Raw genomic sequence first — 21,269 nt, 5'->3', positions numbered from 1 at the left:
CCACACAAAGGTCCACACAAAGGTCCAGCACAAAGGTCCAGCTCCTCTCTGACAACCAGACAGTAACAACGAGAAATGTGCTAAACCAACCATTCAGCTAAGAAGAACTTGCATTTATATAGCAGCTTTCACAGCCTCAGGACGTCCCAAAGCGCTTTATAGCCAATGAAGTATGTTTTTTTGAAGTGCAGTCACTGTTGTAATGTAGGCAACGTGGCAGCCAATTTGCGCACAGCAAGATCCCACAAACAGCAATGTGATAATGACCAGATAATCCGTTTTAGTTGTTAGTTAAGGAATAAATATTGGCCCCAGGATACAGGGGAGAACTCCTCTGCTCGTCATCGAATAGTGACTCAGAGGAGAGAGTTTGACCACATTAACCATCCAATTCTACACTGCACTGATTCCAGGGTTTCCAGCTCTATTAATCGTTCTGAAAATTTATTCCACTTGTTGACCACTTGTTGTCTTTTACAAGACTCTCCTGATTTCAGTCCGAGTTATCTTTTACTCACTTTAATCTGTGTCCCCAGGTTCAGCTCCATTTTCATTTAAAGTAATATTCGGAGTTAACTTTTCCCACACTTCACAATCCTATAAAACTCTAGAAGATCACCTCTCATTCGCCTCCTCTCCAGGCTGTTTAAGGGCAGTTGAATCTCTTGTCTCATTCCTTTTCACTCTGGGAGGATTCCCAGTCATTGTCCTCGCTCCAGGCTGCCTCCCACTCATTAATCCCCTCAATCCGATAGTGAACACCTCCTCTTACCGAATACTGGGCATATACCAGAATACCATCCCCCATCTTTATATCTGGCTTTTAAGGCACATACGTCAGGTATCAGCTGTGATTCAGTGGTTGGCACTCTCGCCTCTGAGTCAGAATCCAAGTCCCACTCCAGAGACTTGAGCACATAATCCAAGCTGACACTCCCAGTGCAGGACTGAGGGAGTGCTGCACTGTCGGAGGGTCAGTACTGAGGGAGCGCTGCAGTGTCGGAGGGTCAGTACTGAGGGAGCGCCGCACTATCGGAGGGTCAGTACTGAGGGAGCGCTGCACTGTCGGAGGGTCAGTACTGAGGGAGCGCTGCACTATCGGAGGGTCAGTACTGAGGGAGCGCCGCACTGTCGGAGGGTCAGTACTGAGGGAGCGCCGCACTGTCGGAGGGTCAGTACTGAGGGAGCGCCGCACTGTCGGAGAGTCAGTACTGAGGGAGCGCTGCACTGTCGGAGGGTCAGTACTGAGGGAGCGCTGCACTGTCCAAGCCCCTGCCTGCCCTCTCAGGTGGATGTAAAAGTTCTCACAGCCACTAGTTGGAGCTGACGTTTGCATTCGATGTCAGAACGATGAGATGAAATCCTCCCCTTCTCCCCACTGACTGTAAGATTCACAATGAGTTGATGAATCTCGCGGAGTAGCTGTTCAAACTCCAGCACCACTTCTATGATTTTTTTAATCGGTCTTCTCCCTCGATCACTTGGTCGAAACAACGGATGTTCTTCTGGAACGGGTCAGTTCCGCAAGTTGACCAGTGAGAACCGGTTAGTTGGACTGGGGCTTCTAAATGTTCACCGGGATACTGTAGTGAACAGGAGCAAAGTTATTGATAGACCAGCGACACAAGACTAGCTCTTGGACCTCATGCCTTGGAGTGTTTGTCTGGAACGACCGTTTCCATTTGCTTTATTTGAATTATTAAGATTAATGGAAGTAATAATATTTCTCTTTGAACCTTATTATAATTCCAGTGTGAAAAATGGACCTTTTGAAGTAGTTTTGTTTAGTCTGACAAACTCATATCTAAACACCCCCGAAAACAATCCTGTACATGACGGAGGCTGGTGAGATGATTTAACCTGTAACTCCCTGCAGCTCCTACAACAGGCAGGCACTGACACCCGCTGGTAGGAAGGAGCCTCTGCACCAACTTGTTCCATTCACTTGTTGCATTGAAAACATATTCATGGAATCTTACTGCACAGGAGGAGGCCGTTCGGCCCATCGTGCCTGTGCCGGCTCTTTGAAAGAGCTATCCAATTAGTCCCATTCCCCTGCTCTTTCCCCATAGCCCTGTAAATGTTTCTCCTTCGAGTGTTTATCCAATTCCCTTTTTAAAGTTATTATTGAATCTGCTTCCACCTCCCTTTCAGGCAGCGAATTCCAGATCAGAACAACTCGCTGCGTAAAAGGAATTCTCCTCATCTCCCCTCTGTTTCTTTTGCCAATTATCTTAAATCTGTGTCCTCTGGTTACCGACCCTCCTGCCACTAGAAATAGTTTCCCCTAATTTGCTGTAGACTGCAGGAAGATATCAATGGACTGGTCAGGTGGGCAGAAAAGTGGCAAATGGAATTCAATCCAGAGAAGTGTGAGGTAATGCATTTGGGGAGAGCAAACAAGGCAAGGGAGTACACAATAAATGGGAGGATAGTGAGAGGTGCAGGACTGGGAGATAAGGTGATTAATAAGGCATATGGGATATTTTCCTTTATTAGTCGAGGCATAGAATATAAGAGCAGGGAGGTTATGCTGGAACTGTATAAAACATTGGTTAGGCCACAGCTTGAGTACTGTGTACAGTTCTGGTCACCACATTACAGGAAGGATGTGATTGCACTAGAGAGGGTACAGAGGAGATTTACGAGGGTGTTGCCAGGACTGGAGAATTTTAGCTATGAGGAAAGATTGGATAGGCTGGGGTTGTTTTCTTTGGAACAGAGGAGGCTGAGGGGAGATTTAGTTGAGGTGTATAAAATTATGAGGGGCCGAGATAGAGTGGATAGGGAGGACCTATTTCCCTTAGCAGAGAGGTCAATAACCAGGGGGCATAGATTTAAAGTAATTTGTAGAAGGATTAGAGGGGAGCTGAGGAAAGAATTTTTCACCCAGAGGATGGTGGGGGTCTGGAACTCACTGCCTGAAAGGGTGGTAGAGGCAGAAACCCTCAACTCATTTAAAAGATGGTTGGACGTGCTCTTGAAGTGCTGTAACCTACAGGGCTACGGACCAAGAGCGGGAAAGTGGGATTAGGCTGGCAAAGGCATGATGGGCCGAATGGCCTCCTTCTGTGCTGTAAATTTCTATGATTCTATACTCTATAAAAACCTCTCATAATTTTGAGCACCTCTATTAAATCTCCCCTTAACCTTCTCTGCTCCAAGGAGAACAATCCCAGCTTCCTCTACTGCCCAGCGTCCCTCCACGTAAATGAAGTCCCTCATCCCTGGTACCATTCTGGTAAATCTCTTCTGCACCCTCGCTAAGCCCTCTGAAAGTCAAAGCAACTTTTTTAAACAGTGAAATGAAAATCAGTTTGAAGTGTTCCACTTGACATTAAATACAGCCCGTGTTTTGGAATGGTGAAGCATCTCACTGCATTTAAATACAAGAGTTTTTACACTGTCTCAAACCTATTGCCATAACCAGCAGATCTAACCAATAGAAAGGAAGAATCTGCATTTATATCTCACCTACCCCCATCCTCAGGGTGTCCTTTGCTGTGTCAGCTTGGCTCTGAGTTGGAAAATTGGGGGTTCTAGCCCCCACTCCAGGGCGCTACTGAGGGGGTCACAACATTGTCAGAGTAGATGTAAAAAGATCCTTTGGAACAATTCGAAGAGCAGGGCAGTTTTCCCGGTGTCCTGGCCGACATTTATCCCTCAACCAACACCGCCAATAAAACACGGATTAACAGGTGTGGGATCTGGCTGTATGCACTAGAAAAGTAACAGAGAGGCTCTGCCCAAACAAAGTCTCTTAAATTGATCTTAAAGTGTCAAAGCTCTTTGTGACAAATAAAGAGAATCTTAGCTGTGCCGCGGAGTTAGTAACAGATCAAGGCCGCATTCACCTGCTTTTCATACACGATTTCCTTGTCTAGATTAGACCAAAGACAAACGACCAGACACAGAATATCAATTTGATATTATCCGTGCTGATGTCAGTCACGTAGGTAGTGTCGCCTCTGAGTCAGTGGCTTCGAGCCCCACTCCAGAGACTTGAGCATGTAATCCAAGCTGACACTCCCAGTGAAGTACTGAGGGAGTGCTGCACTGTTGGAGGAGCCATCTTTTGGATAAGACATTAAACCGAGGCCTCGTCTGCCCTCTCAGGTGGATGCAAAAAATCCCCTGGCATTATTTCGAAGAAGAGCAGGGGAGTTCTCCGGGCCTTTCACGACCTCAGAACATCCCAAAGTGATTCACAATGAAGTACTTTTCAAGTGTAGTCACTGCTGTAATTTCAGAAACGTGGCAGCCAATTTGCGCACAGCAAGATGCCACAGACAGCAATGTGATAATGACCAGGTAATCTATTTTACCTATGTTGGTTGAGGGATGAATATTGGCCCAGGACACCGGGGAGAACTCCCCTGCTCTTCTTCGAAATAGCGGCCGTGGGATCTTTTACGTCCACCTGAGAGGGCGGGCGGGGCCTCGGTTTAACGTCTCATCCAAAAGACGGCACCTCCGACAATGCAACACTCCCTCAGTACTGCACTGGAGTGTCGGCCTAGACCCTGTGCTCAAGTCTCTAGAGTGGGACTCGAACCACGACCTTCTGACTCAGAGGCGAGAGTGCCACTCACAGAGCCACGGCTGACGCAAGAGGAATAAAACTGGACCCTGACCATGACTGGGGTGGAAGACGGTGCTTCAATAAAAAGAGTCAAGGGTTTGCCTGTGCAGAGAGTAAGTCGGAGAGCATTGTTCCTACAGCCTCTACAGTATGGGGTTAAAGGCCCAACGTGATGTGAGGACACAGATGCCAATTCACCCACAGCATAATCCAAGTCAATGGGTGGAACAGCTTTAGGCAATGGATGAAGACTTTCAGCTAGTAGAGTCACTACTGGATGGTGGTCCACTGTGTTGTGATCTGCTGCATGGTGATCTACTGGGTGGTGATCCATTGGATGTTAATCTACTGTGTTGTAATCTGCAACAAGGTGACCTACTGCATTGTGATCGATTGGATGGTGATCTACTGTGTTGTAATCTGCCACAAGGTGATCTACTGAATGGTGATCTATTTGATGACCTAATGCATGGTAGAGTTACTGCATTGTGATCTCTTGCATGCTAATCTACTGGATCCTGATCCACTGGACTGTGATGCACTGGATCATGTTCTGCTGGATGGTGATCAACTGCATGGTGATCTACTGTATGGTGATCTGCTCAAGAGATTACATTTATTGTAGGCACAGATTTCTCTCTTAAAACTGTAATGATCTCACACATTAAGGAGACAAAACCAACCATTTAATGAACAGCATGTGTTAAGAATCTGTGTCTTACAAACATTGTATTGTGATGTTTTCTGGATGCTCTCATTATGTGAAGTATATTTCCATACATTTCGAAATACCATACAGTGTTTACAGATGTACGATGATGATATAACAAAGTACATGTACCGTATTTTATATAAGCTGCATTTGAAAAGCGTTAAGTACATGATCAGCGACCGTTAAGGTTCAGTGCTGTGATCAGTACACGGGATACAGTAGGATGAGGATCTTCACTGACAGCATCGATCTGCCCCTTTTAATCCCACTTCCCAGTTAATTGAATATTTTCCTCCGGTTAAAATTGATTGCAATTAAAAAGAGGAGCCCACAGGCTTTAATCTGTAGCCAGTGAGCCCATTACAAACACCGTTTCACAAATCCTTGTTTCTCAATCTCTCACGAGCCTTTGCTCCTGAACCATCTTGCTTTCAAGTCACTCACTCAACCCACCGCCCAAAGGGAGAGAATCTCAAATCATTAAAGAGACAGGAAATCACCCACATCAGTTCTTGGAATAAAAGCGAATGTCTTTGGTACACAAACACTCAAGATTGGAAGGTAAGTGTCCTTTGGCTAATTTTGCAGGGGGCAGGAGTGAGATCTTATGTCGTTGTGTTTGTACAAAGCCTCGTCCAGATCTATGAAGTGATTGTTGATGCGTATCTCCATGCAGCCATGATAGAACGCAGTGACTGGTGCTGATGTTATTGGCACATCTGTGAATAAAGCATTGGTATCTTAGGCACCCAATCATTCAATATTGCAATGTGACATTTTTAGTACATCTTTAGTCTAGACATACGAGAGACAATGATTATTGATGACAGATATTTCAGGATTATGTGACAATAGATAGAATTACATCTCACCGCCATCTGATGAGGAGTGCTGGGTCTGGTGGCCTTTTCTCACCTTTCTTTTCATATGTTTGTAGGAAAATGTTTACACAACTATTTATTTACACCCATCCCTTACCCAACCTGGTTTATTACCCTATTGGAAAATGGCCCATTGCCTGTAGCACTACAACAGTGTGTCTGGGAGGGAGACCTGCTCCCTCCACTGGGTATCAGTAAATCACAGGCACGTTCCCGACTGTTAATCAGAATGAGCTGAACTTCGGACTGGATGTGTCATGGCACCCGACGACCCCCGACCCCGATGTGTGCGCCTGGCTTGTGATGTCCTGCACTTGTGGCACCTAAACCCCAAAACAGAAAGACTCCACTCCTGGCACGGAGTCTCTCTCGACACTTTAAATGCCGGTAAACCAGCAGCGGCCTGATTCGGACACACCAGGAGCCGATTTGCAGAGCGCGATTCCGGCAGCAACAAGACCGCGGAGCCATTTCAAGGCACGGACCGCGTTTAAATATAACCGGGGAACTGCAGGCAGCAAACGGGCGTCACGATGCAGTGCGCCCGATTCGGGCTGGTGCAATAACGGGCAGCCTAAGTACTGGGGGTGGGGGGGGTGGGCATTGCTCATGTTAAGGCAGAGGATACAAAGTGCCAAAGGAGGAAAACGGGACACTTGCAGGAAACACGGGCAATATACAAGATTTTTAATACAATTCTAGCCAATCCCCAGTGGCATTGCTCATGAATCTGGGCAAGAAACGCAACAGCATCGCATAGTGGTGGGAGGTTTGCAATTACAGCGTGACAGGCAAAGCGTTGACATATGATTTTCCCATTGTAAATGTTGACATAAAACGTGTTACTCAAGAAATCATAACACAGGAGTGGAGGGTCATGTGGGCAGGTAGTGAGCTCCATGAATATAATACAGGTGTACAAAACATTACCTGGAACTCCGCCCAGATAGGTCAGTACTGATCCGTGCATATATCGGTCTAGTGTGGAGAGACGCTCAGCTAGTTGTGTCCTTCCCAAAGGGCTGCGGGCAATCATCCTGGAGGATTCTAAGACAATCCGACCTCTAGTTGCAATGAGCTGTATGGACAATCTGTCTCCGTCGCACAGTGGTAAACCTTCCAGTTTGTAGACGATCACATTCTCGATAGCTAGGACAATGCCCTAATCAAACAGAACAACAACCTGCATTTATATAGCACCTTTCACGTAGTAAAACATCCCAAGGCGCTTCTCAGGAGCGATTACCAAACAAAATTTGACATCGAGCCATATAAGGAGATATTAGGATAGGTGACCAAAAGCTTGGTCAAAGAGAGAGGTTTTAAGGAGCGTCTTAAAGGAGGAGAGAGAGGTAGAGAGGATTAGGGAGGGAATTCCAGAATTCCAATAGAGGAGCGATGAAAATTGGGGATGAACAAGAGGCAAGAATTGGAGGAACGCAGAGATCTCGGAGGGTTGTAGGGCTGGAGGAGGTTACAGAGATAGGGAGGGGCGAGGGCCATGGAGGGATTTGAAAACAAGGATGAGAATTTTAAAATCGAGGTGTTGCCGGACTGGGAGCCGATGTAGGTCAGCGAGCACAGGGGGTGATGGGTGAACGGGACTTGGTGCGAGTTAGGATACAGGCAGCAGAGTTTTGGATGAGCTCAAGGTTACAGTCGTAATGCAATAATTACATGGAAGCACCACACACCCCTCATTCCCCTCACAGATTGCTGGATCCCATTCAGTGCGATGGCGATCATCGGACCGACATTGTACTTCAGTGCTACGCTGTTCATGGACTGATTTATCCATGGTAGCCCGGCCACACCAGCAGTCCCTCCGACTTGTGTTGTGTTTGTGAGCAATTCAATTAAAGATGTTACACTACTAGCAAAAAATAATGATGTGGAGATGCCGGTGATAGACTGGGGTGGACAAATGTAAGGAGTCTTACAAAACCAGGTTATAGTCCAACAGTTTTATTTGAAATCACAAGCTTTCGGAGGCTTCCTCCTTCGTCAGGTGAGTACTGATGCAGCGCTCCCTCAGTACTGACCCTCCGACAGTGCAGCGCTCCCTCAGTACTGACCCTCCGACAGTGCGGCGCTCCCTCAGTACTGACCCTCCGACAGTGCGGCGCTCCCTCAGTACTGACCCTCCGACAGTGCGCCGCTCCCTCAGTACTGACCCTCGACAGTGCGGCGCTCCCTCAGCACTGACCCTCCGACAGTGCAGCGTCCCTCAGTACTGACCCTCGACAGTGCGGCGCTCCCTCAGTACTGACCCTCCGACAGTGCAGCACTCCCTCAGTACTGACCCTCCGACAGTGCAGCACTCCCTCAGCACTGACCCTCCGACAGTGCAGAACTCCCTCAGCACTGACCCTCCGACAGTGCAGCACTCCCTCAGTACTGACCCTCCGACAGTGCAGCACTCCCTCAGTACTGACCCTCCGACAGTGCAGCGCTCCCTCAGTACTGACCCTCCGACAGTGCAGCGCTCCCTCAGTACTGACCCTCCGACAGTGCGGCGCTCCCTCAGTACTGACCCTCCGACAGTGCGGCGCTCCCTCAGCACTGCACTGAAGTTTCAGCCTGGATTTTGTGCTCAGGTCCTGAAGGGGGACTTGAACCCACAATTTTCTGAGATTGATACCAATTGAGCCAAGCTGACACCCAAGTCTATACTAAGTTGGAAGCATGAAAGTGATGCTTTGGTGAGATCGATGGTGCCAACATCCAACTTTCAAAAACTTTTGACCAGATCCTGCTTTCTGCCCCCTATTTATTCCTGTGCTTGTTGAATCTCTGAGTCCCGATTCGAAGCGCTCGTTCTCACTTTGGATGATCAATACTCGCATCAGGTATTGTCAGCTCAGGACCAGTGTGGGTTAGACACCGAGTAAAATGTCCTCTCCTCTGCCCCAGTTTAGCATCAATCTCGGAAAAACCCTTCCCACACTTTAACTTTTCCATTTCCAAACCAGCCGTCCTTTCGGTCTCTCGGAGTGAGGACGCCAATTTAGTGTCAAACAGCAACCAGGTTTGTGCTGTGGGCTCGTGCTCAGTAGTGATCACTGCCCAGATCCCAAATATGTTACAGACAGAAGGAAGAATGGACTTTCGTCCCGTCAGTCTGCACTGGATAAAAACCAGGTCCGAGAGAGACAGCGAGCGAGCTGGCCCACAGTACCATCCAGTCTGCACTGGATTAAAACCCAGGTCCGAGAGAGAGAGAGAGAGAGAGAGAGACAGCAAGCAAGCTGGCCCACAGTACCATCCAGTCTGCACCGGATTAAAACCCAGGTCCGAGAGAGAGAGAGAGAGAGAGAGAGAGACAGCGAGCGAGCTGGCCCACGTACCATCCAGTCACTTCAACCAAGTTTTTTTTGTTGTGCCACATTTCTTGACCTTTCTCCCCTGAAGCCCTTTGGCCCTTCCCAGGGTTCAGGTCCACAGGTTCTACACCACCTCACCCACCTGATACCATTCACGTGCCAGCCTCTCTAGTGAATTTATGAATGCGTGCTCCCAGCACAGATTCCCAAATCTGGCACCGAATCGGGAATTGTTCTGCTTCCTGATTTTAAAATTAATGACCAGGGAGCCCATAAATTAGAAGCTTCATCCACCAGGTGAGCTGACCTCCGCTCTCTGACCTTCGCTCTGATCACTCCATCTCGTTAGTTACCTGTGCAGCAGCGTTCAAGTCCATGACGGCCAGGGAGAGTGGGACATTGTTGTCACTTATCAAGGCGAATAAGACCCCGGAGTCTGCTGAGGGGCGAATCGAAAGATCCACATTCACTGCCCAACTCCTGTCACCATCACTCGCTCTTGTATCTGTGATTTTAAAAATATCGGTCACCTTATTTTTTAGTAATATACTTCCAAAACATATTTCCCAGAATCACTTTTGCAAAGATGCTCTAATTGCAGCAACAATTCTTTTAAAAATTAAATCACACACAACCTCTTGATTGATGAATCCCACTTTATTTGATTCCATTGTCCCCGGTAATTTCACTAATTTCACACGGTGATGTACATAACCGGGGTGGATCTGGGAGATCCAGAACACATCATTCACTTGGTCTCCCAAAAAAGCTTTTGATAAAGAGAAACTTTGCTCTAAAATGAAGTCCCAAGAGTCAAGGGTGATATTGCGAGACGGATTGTAAATTGTTCAAAGGTTTTAAATGTTGCCTGTTTCGCTAGTGGACTGCCCCAAGGGTCACACTGGGTCACCTCCTGTTTATTAACCATCGGGAGTAGGGTACAGGCAGCACGGTTATTAAATTCATGGATGGTACTAAGTTGTGCAGTAGAATCAGGACCTTAGGAGAAAGAAGTAGATTACAACTGGATTTGGATAGACTGGGGAACTGCGCCCAAGACTGGCAAATGTCCTTCAACCGAATCACAGAATCATAGAAAGTTACAGCACAGAAGGAGGCCATTCGGCCCATCGTGTCTGTGCTGGCCAAAAAAGGGGTATCCATCTTAATCCCAATTTCCAGCATTTGGTCCGTAGCCTTGTACTTTTTAAATGAGTTGAGGGTTTCTGCCTCTCCCACCCTCTCAGGCAGTGAGTTCCAGACCCCACCACCCTCTGGGTGAAAAACTTTCTCCTCAGCTCCCCTCTAATCCTTCTACCAATCACTTTAAATCTATGCCCCCCGGTTATTGACTTCTCTGCTAAGGGAAATTGGTCCTCCCTATCCACTCTATCTAGGCCCCTCATAATTTTATACACCTCAATTAAATCACCCCTCAGCCTCCTCTGTTCCAATGAAAACAACCCCAAACTATCCAATCTTTCCTCATAGCTAAAATTCTCCAGTCCTGGTAAATCTCCTCTGTACCCTCTCTAGTGCAATCACATCTTTCCTGTAATGTGGTGACCAGAACTGTACGCAGTACTCAAGCTGTGGCCTAACCAGTTCTAGCATAACCTCCCTGCTCTTATATTCTATGCCTCGGGAAATAAAGGAAAGTATCCCGTATGCCTTCTTAACCACCTTATCTACCTGTCCTGCTACCTTCAGGGATCTGTGGACATGCACTCCAAGGTCCCTCTCTTCCTCTACACCTCTCAGTATCCTCCTATTTATTGTGTACTCCTTTGCCTTGTTTGCCCTCCCCAAATGAATTACCTCACACTTCTCCGGATTGAATTCCATTTGCCACTTTTCTGCCCATCTGACCAGTCCATTGATATCTCCCTGAAGTCTACAGCTTTCCTCCTCACCATCAACCACACGGCCAATTTTTGTATCATCTGCAAACTTCTTAATCATGCCCCCTACATTTAAGTGTAAATCATTACTATATACGATAAAAAGCAAGGGACCGAGTACTGAGCCCTGTGGAACCCCACTGGAAACAGCCTTCCAGTCACAAAAACACCGGTCGACCATTACCCTTTGCTTCCTGCCACTGAGCCAATTTTGGATCCAATTTGCCACTTTCCCTTGGATCCCATGGGCTTTTACTTTTTTGACTAGTCTACCATGTGGGACCTTGTCAAAAGCCTTGCTAAAATCTATGTAGATTACATCAAACACGCTACCCTCATCGACCCTCCTTGTTACCTTCTCAAAAAATTCAATCAAGTTAGTCAGACACGACCTTCCCTTAACAAATCCATGCTGACTGTCCTTGATTAATCTGTGCCTTTCTAAATGACGATTTATGCTGTCCCTCAGAATTGTTTCCAATAATTTGCCCACCACCGAGGTTAGACTGACTGGCCTGTAATTACTCGGTCTATCCCTCGCTCCCTTTTTAAACAACGGTTTAAAAACAATCCAATATTTCACACTCCTCCTCCTTGACTACAATCTCTGCATCGTCCCCCCTCTTTTGTGAAGACAGATGCAAAGTATTCATTAAGAACCATCCCCACATCTTCCACCTCCACACACAGGTTACCTTTTTGGTCTCTAATAGGCCCTACTTTTTCCTCAGTTATCCTCTTGCTCTTAATGTATTTATAAAACAGCTTTGTTTTCCTTAATTTTACTTGTCAGTATTTTATCATGCCCTCTCTTTGCTTTCCTAATCTCCTTTTTAATTTCACCCCTGCACTTTCTATACTCCTCTAGACTTTCTGCAGTATTGAGCTCTCAGTGTCTGACATAAGCTTCCCTTTTCTGCCTTATTTTACCCTGTGTGCTCCTTGAGATCCAGGGGGCTCTAGATTTGGGAGTCCCTCCCTTTTTCTTTGTGGGAACATGTTTACTCTGAACCCCTTGAATCTCCCCCTTGAATGCCTCCCACTGCTCTGACACTGATTTACCTTCAAGTAGCTGTTTCCAGTCCACTTTTGCTAAATCACTTCTCAGCTTAGTAAAATTGGCCTTTCCCCAATTGAGAACTTTAACTCCTGTTCTATCTTTGTCCTTTTGCATAACCATGCTAAAACTAACTGAATTATGATCACTACCACCAAAATGCTCTCTCACTGATACTCCCTCCACCTGCCCAGCCTCATTCCCTGAAACTAAATCCAGAACTGCTCCCTCTCTTGTTGGGCTTGCTATGTACTGGCCAAAAAAGTTCTCCTGAATGCAGTTTAAGAATTCTGCGCACTTTTGCACTGATTCTATCCCAATTAATATTAGGGTCGTTGAAATCCCCGACTATTACTGCCCTGTTGTTTTTGCACGTCTCAGAAATTTGCCTACATATTTGCTCCTCTATCTCCCTCTGACTGTTTGGGGGTCTATAGTACACTCCCAGCAGTGTGATTGTCCCTTTTTTGTTCTTAAGCTCAACCCAAATGGCCTCATTTGATGATCCTTCTAACATATTATCCCTCCTCACAGTTGCAATTGTTTCTTTAACCAATATTGTGACCCCCCCCCTCCTTTTTTATCCCCTTCTCTATCTCTGTAACCAGGAATGTTGAGCTGCCATTCCTGCCCCTGTTTAAGCCATGTTTCAGTAATAGCTATGATATCATACTGCCACGAGGGACCTGGGCTGTATTGCTGGACTGTTCAGTACGAAACTAGGGCCACAATAATAGGATTATATAAGAGTTTGGTGAGTCTCATCGGCAGTAATGTGCACTCTTCTGGTCCCATACCTCAAGGAGGACATTCTGGCTCCCTAGAGAGGGACAGAAAGGGCAGCAATGGATACAGGCCTTGTGCCTTGGGTTTGGATTCACTGGAGAGGCTTAGACGTAAGAGAGGACCGTGATAAAGGGTATCAGTGACATACAGGAGGAGAGATTGTTCAAGCTGATGGGGCCAGGTAGAACCAGGGGTCTCCCACGTGAATTGAGGAAGCCGAGAGGGAGGGTGGAATGTCCGCATGTTTTATTTTTTTCTCAGAGAGTGAGTGACCCGTGAAGTAGATTTCTGGAGGCGGTGATGAGACCAGACGCCATGCGATCCTTCCAGAAGGTTCTGTTTGCATTTTTTTGAAAACTACAAGATCCCCGAAGGAAGGTGAGGTGAGGTGAGGTATTGGACCCCTGTGATCTGATCACCTTCGAGGGTCGGAGAGGAATTTTTGACAGAATTAGCTACAGGTCTAATTTTTGCCTCTTCCAAGAGGTCGGGGGAGGGGGAGGAGGGTGGGAGTGGTGTGGGGGAGGGGAGGGTAGGAAGGTGGGAGGGAGGGAGAATGAGGGAGGGGGGAAGAGAGAGATTAGTGGCAATAGCGGAGACATTTGCAGTTTCACTAATGAGCTAAAATAAAAATTTTAATGAATTTATGAATATTAAGGGGCATGTTCATTATTCTGATACAAAAAAGAATGAGGGACTTCAGTTGTGTGGAGAGACTGGAGAAGCTGGGATTGTTCTCCTTAGAGCAGAGAAGGTTAAGGGGAGATTTAATAGAGGTGTTCAAAATCATGAGGGGTTTTGATAGAGTAAATGAGGAGAAACTGTTTCCACTGGCAGGAGGGTCGGTAACCAGAGGACACAGATTTAGGATAATTGGCAAAAGAACCAAAGGGGAGATGAGGAGAATTTTTTTTACGCAGTGAGTTGTTATGATCTGGAACTTTCAGGTGGGAGCAGATTCAATAATAACTTTCAAAGGAGAATTGGATAAATACTTGAATGGGGAAAGGAATTACAGGGCTGTGGGGAAAGAGCAGGGGAGTGGGACTAACTGGACAGCTCTTTCAAAAAGCCGGCACAGGCACGATGGGCCGAATGGCCTCCTTCTGTGCTGTAAGATTCTAAGATTCTATGAAAAATTACTTTTGCTTGTTAGCTTGCAAATTGAAACAAGTCTCACTAGTAACCTTTGTCTAGGGGGCTGATACTGAGGTCCCAACACCAAACCTCAGACTCCAAGCCCCTCAGTGTCCTATAGACTGGAGCTGGAGATTCGGACAATTTGAAGCTTTTTCTGATACACTTGAAGATCTGATAGAGAGCGACACAAAATGAAGAGCAAAGTCTTCGATCAAGTGAAGAAATCAGATCTGCACCTACCGTAACTGATGTCAAAAGATGCAATCCCAACTCCGGGATAGTAGGATCCACTCTCCAACTCAGAGAAACACTGCATTCTATCGTCGTGTTTTATAGTCTCACTTATTATTGTGTCTTCACCATTTATCCAGTTCCACCCACGCATGCACGCGTCCAGTCGAGGGTTAATCTGAAGGAGGACGAATCAGATCCAGGGGTCAGTCGACAACTGAGAATCACAGGTGGGGTTCTCAATCCTGACACGGAATCTCTACAATCCAACGGGGAACTGGACACGGAGAGAAAACCTTTCAGGAAGAGGCTTGACCAAATGAGAAGAAAACGACCTACACATAGGTCATGTAACTCCTCCCCCCACATAGGTCATGTGATTCCTCCCCCCACATAGGTCATGTGATTCCTCCCCCCACATAGGTCATGTGATTCCTCCCCCCACATAGGTCATGTGACTCCCACAGGTCATGCGACTCCTCCCCCACATAGGCCATGCGACTCCTCCCCCCACAAAGGCCATGTAACTCCTCCCCCCACATAGGTCATGTGACTCCTCCCCCCACATAGGTCATGTGACCCCCACAGATCATGTGACTCTCCTCACATAGGTCATGCGACCCCCTCTCAACAAAGGTCGTGCGACTCCGCTCCCATGGGTCACATGATTCCTCGCCCATAGGTCACGCGACTCCTCCTGCATAGGTCATGTGACTCCCCCCACACACTCCTAAAATGACCCCGAAATATATCCTGACGATTGGAAAATAGTTTTTGAAGAAGATAAGTTACCAGTTTAACAAGCTGTTCCTGATTAAAGAGGCCTCCAACGGTTATGTCTATCTGAAACAATCCCAGGCTCTCCAAGAAAAGGCTCTTGGGGATATTAATATTCATAACTGCCTCTCTCGCTACTTTTACGATTAAGCTGTTTTGTGATTCTTCCACAGATATCTGAAACAGAAAATACATTCGAAGTTCAGCAACAGGAAATGGAAACCCGGCCCCGCTGATAGGACATCAGACAGAGCCCGCGTGCGCCGGACGGAGCCCGCGTGCGCCGGACGGAGCCCGCGTGCGCCGGACGGAGCCCGCGTGCGCCGGACGGAGCCCGCGTGCGCCGGACGATCACTGGCACAATCGTCCCGTATCCATCAGCAACGCGAGGCCTTGACATCAAAAACCAGCAGCTCATAATAAAAAGAAAGAACTTGCATTTCTATAGCGCCTGTCACGACCTCAGGACGTCCCAAAGCGCTTTACAGCCAATGAAGTACTTTTTTGAAGTGTTGTAATGTAGGAAGCGCGGCAGCCAGATTGCACACAGCAAGATCTCACAAACAACAATGAGATAATGACCACCTTAGAGGGCAGACGAGACCTCGGTTTAACGTCTCATCCAAAAGACGCACCTCCGGCAGTGCAGCACTCCCTCAGTACTGGCATTGGAGGGTCAGCCTGCATTCTGTGCTCAAGTCTCTGGAGTGGGACTTGAACCCATGACCTTCGGACTCAGAAGCAAGAGTGCGACCCACTGGACCACAGCTGAAACCCAATAATTTAACGCAAAAATATTATTCAGGTCTGGCACTCCTTAAAATGAGGAAACCAAATGATAACCGGTTGAGAACTCACCGTGTGCCATTCACCATTGTTTAGCAATGGGCCTCCAGCGGTCACGCCTGACGTGACCTCATTGGCGTTACTATACTGGACCTGAAGCTTCCCATTGTGTAGAGCCAGCATGATCCAGGTGTTGTTTTGCTGGTGTCCGGCTTGGAATATCGCGCCCTCAGTGTCGAAGGTTCGAAAGTCAAATTCCACTGAAAACCTGCACGTTAAAAACCCAACCGATTATTCCACAAGTTGTATGTTCGCTCAGGCCGGTGTGTAACGCTGCGCTGTGCCGTAAGAGCTGGGGTCCCTGGAGGTTCCGTCACACACGCTCCCACACTCCCGCCATTGGCCGACTGACACGTCAATCCTCGCAGCACCCCGCCCCCACACTCCCACCATTGGTCGCCTGACATGCAAATCCTCGCAGCACCCTGCCCCCCCCCGCATTCCCGCCATTGGTGGACTGACACATCCATCCTCGCGCATCCCGCCTTCCCACGGTCAATTGGAAAGCGAGCAGACTCTTCATTACCCAATTGGATGATTCCTGACAGTCAGTCAAACGGCCATTAACCCCCCCATCTTCAATATTTTTATAACAAACAACAGCCTGCATTTATATAGCACCTTTAACGTAGTAAAACGTCCCAAAGTGCTTCACAGGAGTGTAATCAGTCAGAAATTGACACCGAGCCACATAAGGAGACATTAGGACAGGCGACCAAAAGTTTGGTCAAAGAGGTAGGTTTTAAGGAGCGTCTTAAGAGAGGAGAGAGAGGTGGAGAGAGAGAGAGGTTTAGGGAGGGAATTCCAGAGCTTAGGGTCAAGGCAGCTGAAGGCACGGCCGCCAATGGTGGAGCGATGAAAATCGGAGATGGACAAGAGGCCAGAATTGAAGGAGCGGAGAGATCTCAGAGGGTTGTAGGGCTGGAGGAGGCTCCAGAGAGAGGGAGGGGCGAGGGCCATGGAGGGATTTGAAAACAAGGATGAGAATTAAAAATTTAAGATGTTAGTGGACCGGGAGCCAATGTAGGTCAGCGAGAGTGTTTAATGAATCACACATGTTTAATGTACGGGTTTGCTCCCAGCAGGAGGTTAATCATCAATTTCTGGAGACTCTAGAGACATTCCTAGTAAGAGCTGCAGCACAAAACAGGAAGAAATCGTCAGAGGCAGTGAGTCGGGTTGAAAAATACTCCAGAGGTTGTGAAAGGCACTATATAAAGACAAGTCTTACTCTCTTTGAGTTATTCTTGAGCTGATAAAATTTGAAGAGGGGTCGATTTTAAGCCTGCGGAAACAGGCCTGGGGGGGGGGGCGGGGTAGCCCGAGAGAGGGGGGCCTTTAGAACGTAGCGTTGAGGCTTACCACCCCAATCCCGCTGGCCGCCATTTTAACTGCTCGGGCGGCTGAGGAACCTGCCGGAAGGAGGCTGGGCCTCATAATTTTATGTAAATCAGGGTCCTATTACATCGACAGAAGCCCGATTCCATTTTACCTCAGACCTGAGCTGCCGCGACATTCCCGCCAGGTGAACGCTGGTCTGCAGGTGTCGGGAGGATGATAACACCCCACTCCGAGGCCCCACGAAAAGTCGCGCCTTCCCCTACCCCGGTTTCCCCCCCATCCCGTTCCGTCCCATGAGACCCTCCCTTCCCAACCCCCCTCCCCCCGTTTGCTGGCGAACCCTCGGTTGGCGCCGCCTGGCGTTCTCTGGCCTCCCGAACCTCCGCTCCTGCCTGATGGACAGCTGGTGCCTTCCGCCCGGGAGCTGATCGTCGGCATGGAGACGAGGCCCCAGGAGTTAAAATCGCCCCAGGCCTTCAAACCTAGGCCTGCCAGGGCGTTTTACAATCTTCCTGCTCCCTGGCCGCCCGAAACCAGCTGGGGGGTGAGAATGTCCAGGAGGACTGGGTGTAAAAGGGATCAGAGTGGGCGGTTAAGGGAAATCAAGCACCCAGGAACCCCGAATCGGAGAAAGGACTTGTTCGGAATCATCTCCTTACTGTTCCTTCAATCATGGCTGATCTGAACCTCAACTCCGTTCACCAGCCTTTGAAATTCGAGCTTTCTAGACTGAGATTGATGGATTTTTATTGGGTAAGGGTATTTAAGGCATATGGAACCAAGGCGGGTAAATGGAGTTAAGATACAGATCAGCCATGATCTCTTTGAATGGCAGAACAGGCTCGAGGGGCTGAACGGCCTCCTCCTGTTCAAATCTTGCATTAAGTTATTTCTGGAGCAGACTAATGATTTGAAAGTAACAAAATGTTAAACTACTGCCAAATGGACTCGAGCCCATTGGGAACTGGCTCAGGGGGCCTGTTAACCTCATGCAATTCAGGATCTGTGACCACCGTCAGAAACTTTGATCACATCTCATTAGTGCTCGCTGGACTTAATCCCATCTCCGCCTGGTGAAAGGGTAATGTTCTCACTCCCTGTGCCAGGAGGGCCCCACATGGGGATTAAAAAACAAACATCGTTTCATAACTATTTCAAAAGACTCATTCAATGAGTTTCCATTTCAACTAATAATAAATAATATTAAATCTCACAAAACCTGACTTATGAAATTGCAACAAAATTCACTCAACTTTTTAATGGAAGGAAATTTTGGGAAGGGGACGCATTCACCCCAAGTTCCTACAGGGTTCCTTCCCCCATTGAGCTCTGCTGCCTGGGCAGATCATTATTAGACTCTGGGAGAGTGCGGCCAGGGGTTCCCCTTGATGAGTGAGCTTCTGTGCTGCCCAGACAGTCCAGCAGCAAGTTTACAATGGAGCCTGACACTAGACTGGAGTTATACCGCACCCACTGCCAACGGCAACCAATGTCAGGCAGTGTCCTGGAGAGGTCGGACACCACTTTGGTCCATGTGTCCTTTTATATCTCAGGATAAAACACCAAAGAAATGTCCTTTAGGGAAGGAAACCTGCCGTCCTTACCCGGTCTGGCCTATATGTGACTCCAGTCCCACACCTAACGTGGTTGACTTTTAACTGCCCTCTGAAGTGGCCTAGCAAGGCACTCAGTTGCATCAAAAACAGGCTCGCCACCACATTCTCATGGCAACTAGGGACGGGCAATAAATGTTGGCCGTACCCACATCCCGAGAATAAATTTTTTAAAAGGCCATTTTGTAAACAGATCCCTGAGTTATACTCCACTTTCGTGTTGTTTGCACATGGGGTAATGGAGCTGCAGGTCGCGGTGTGAGGTGACTCTTTCACTTTGCGCTCCTGATACAGCGTCTCGCCCGCTGGGAGAGCAAGCCAGACAGTTACATGGAAACACCCCTCCATTTTCTGCCCAAATGGTTCTTGTACAGTTTGCCCTGAGCTTTAAAGTTCTCCCATCCAAAGAAACATTAGGAACAGGAGGAGGCCATTCAGCCCCTCGAGTCGGAAGCTTAAATCAACCGTCTTTGTTTCTTAAATTTATTGTCTTCTCGTCTTCTCTTTCACCCACTCTGTTTCTTGTCTCACAAACTCCATCCCTACTTTACTGGGACACGACGGGAAGGGGCAGGATTTGGAATCTCTTGAGGTTTGCTGAGGTTCAAGGCCTGATCAGGGACCCAATATCTGAACATTGAACACAAGCTGCAAAACATAGGGACAGGAGCAGGCCATTCGGCCCCTCGAACCAGCACCGCCATTCGATTAGATCACGGCTGATCTGTACCTCTATTCCATTTACCCGCCTTTGCTCCATGTCTCTTGATACCCTTAGCTAACAAAAATCTGTCGATCTCAGTCTTGAAAGCTCCAATTGACCCCCAGCATCCACATCATTTTGGGGGAGAGAGTTCCAGATTTCCACTCCCCTTTGTGTGAAGAAGTGCTTCCTGACATCACCCCTGAACGGCTCAACTTGAATTTCAAGATTATGCCACCTTGTTCTGGACTCTCCCACCACAGGAATCTCTAGTTTAACAAAGTCTTACCTGGTTTGTTGTTTTCTTTTGAAATTGAAACGCATCACAGGGATTCCTTTGAAGAACCTTCCCAGATAGAGGGAGCCTTCATTTTTCACAGTGTTTAGTGACACACAAGGCAAAATACTCTGAAACAAGGAGACAGTAAGTTGGTGTTTTGCTCTAAAGAAAAAGTCTTCCAGCAAAATTTATAAATTAGACAGATGTTTTAAATCTGTGTGTTTTGATGGACAGTTCTCGACAGATGTTCTTCCTGTAATTTCATTCCTATCTGTTGTTCTTTGCACCTTTACAAGCTGTTCCCTGTTGGGTAAATCTTCAGAATCCGTTCTCCCCCACAGAGCTTCACCGCTCCGAGACCCATGGAGATCTATTATCCCGCGTTCCCACTTGACCCTCCAACCTGTGCTCCCCTGTGACCCCCGACCCCGAGTGTAGCACCTCACTGTGAGTACAGGATGGTGGAATTAATTCATTCTGGGGATGTGGGCGTCGCAGGCGAGGCCGGCATTTATTGCCCATCCCTAATTGCCCTTGAGAAGGTGGTGGTGAGCCGCCTTCTTGAACCGCTGCAGTCCGTGTGGTGACGGTTCTCCCACAGTGCTGTTAGGAAGGAAGTTCCAGGATTTTGACCCAGCGACGATGAAGGAACGGTGATATATTTCCAAGTCGGGAGGGTGTGTGACTTGGAGGGGAACGTGCAGGTGGTGTTGTTCCCATGTACCTGCTGCCCTTGTCCTTCTAGGTGGTAGAGGTCGCGGGTTTGGGAGGTGTTGTCGAAGAAGCCTTGGCGAGTTGCTGCAGTGCATCCTGTGGATGGTACACACTGCAGCCACTGTGTGCTGGTGGTGAAGGGAGTGAATGTTCAGGGTGGTGGATGGGGTGCCAATCAAGCGGGCTGCTTTGTCCTGGATGGTGTCGAGCTTCTTGAGTGTTGTTGGAGCTGCACTCATCCAGGCAAGTGGAGAGTATTCCATCACACTCCTGACTTGTGCCTTGTAGATGGTGGAAAGGCTTTGGGGAGTCAGGAGGTGAGTCACTCGCTGCAGAATACCCAGCCTCTAACCTGCTCTTGGAGCCACAGTATTTATGTGGT

At 47.8% G+C, this 21,269-nt stretch overlaps 1 protein-coding gene across 1 annotated transcript in view; it reads right to left on the bottom strand.

The window, feature by feature from the left end:
* Window positions 1–5,246: 5,246 nt before the first annotated feature.
* LOC137323156 (growth arrest-specific protein 6-like) overlaps window positions 5,247–21,269 on the bottom strand; it is a 35,548-nt gene continuing 19,525 nt past the window's right edge. Inside the window, exons 9-15 of the mRNA XM_067986638.1 lie at window positions 20,183–20,301; window positions 16,249–16,444; window positions 15,406–15,567; window positions 14,623–14,791; window positions 9,852–10,003; window positions 7,106–7,337; window positions 5,247–6,013 (exon numbers count right to left, since the gene is read on the bottom strand). Of these exons, the coding sequence (XP_067842739.1) occupies window positions 5,871–6,013; window positions 7,106–7,337; window positions 9,852–10,003; window positions 14,623–14,791; window positions 15,406–15,567; window positions 16,249–16,444; window positions 20,183–20,301 (1,173 nt within the window). The 3' untranslated portion in view covers window positions 5,247–5,870. The remainder of the gene's footprint in view (window positions 6,014–7,105; window positions 7,338–9,851; window positions 10,004–14,622; window positions 14,792–15,405; window positions 15,568–16,248; window positions 16,445–20,182; window positions 20,302–21,269) is intronic.

The sequence above is a fragment of the Heptranchias perlo genome, chromosome 6, assembly GCF_035084215.1.
Source record: "Heptranchias perlo isolate sHepPer1 chromosome 6, sHepPer1.hap1, whole genome shotgun sequence".
Lineage (NCBI taxonomy): Eukaryota > Metazoa > Chordata > Chondrichthyes > Hexanchiformes > Hexanchidae > Heptranchias > Heptranchias perlo.
The sequence above is the reverse complement of the archived record's forward strand: the minus strand, read 5'-3'. Positions and strand labels throughout refer to the sequence as shown.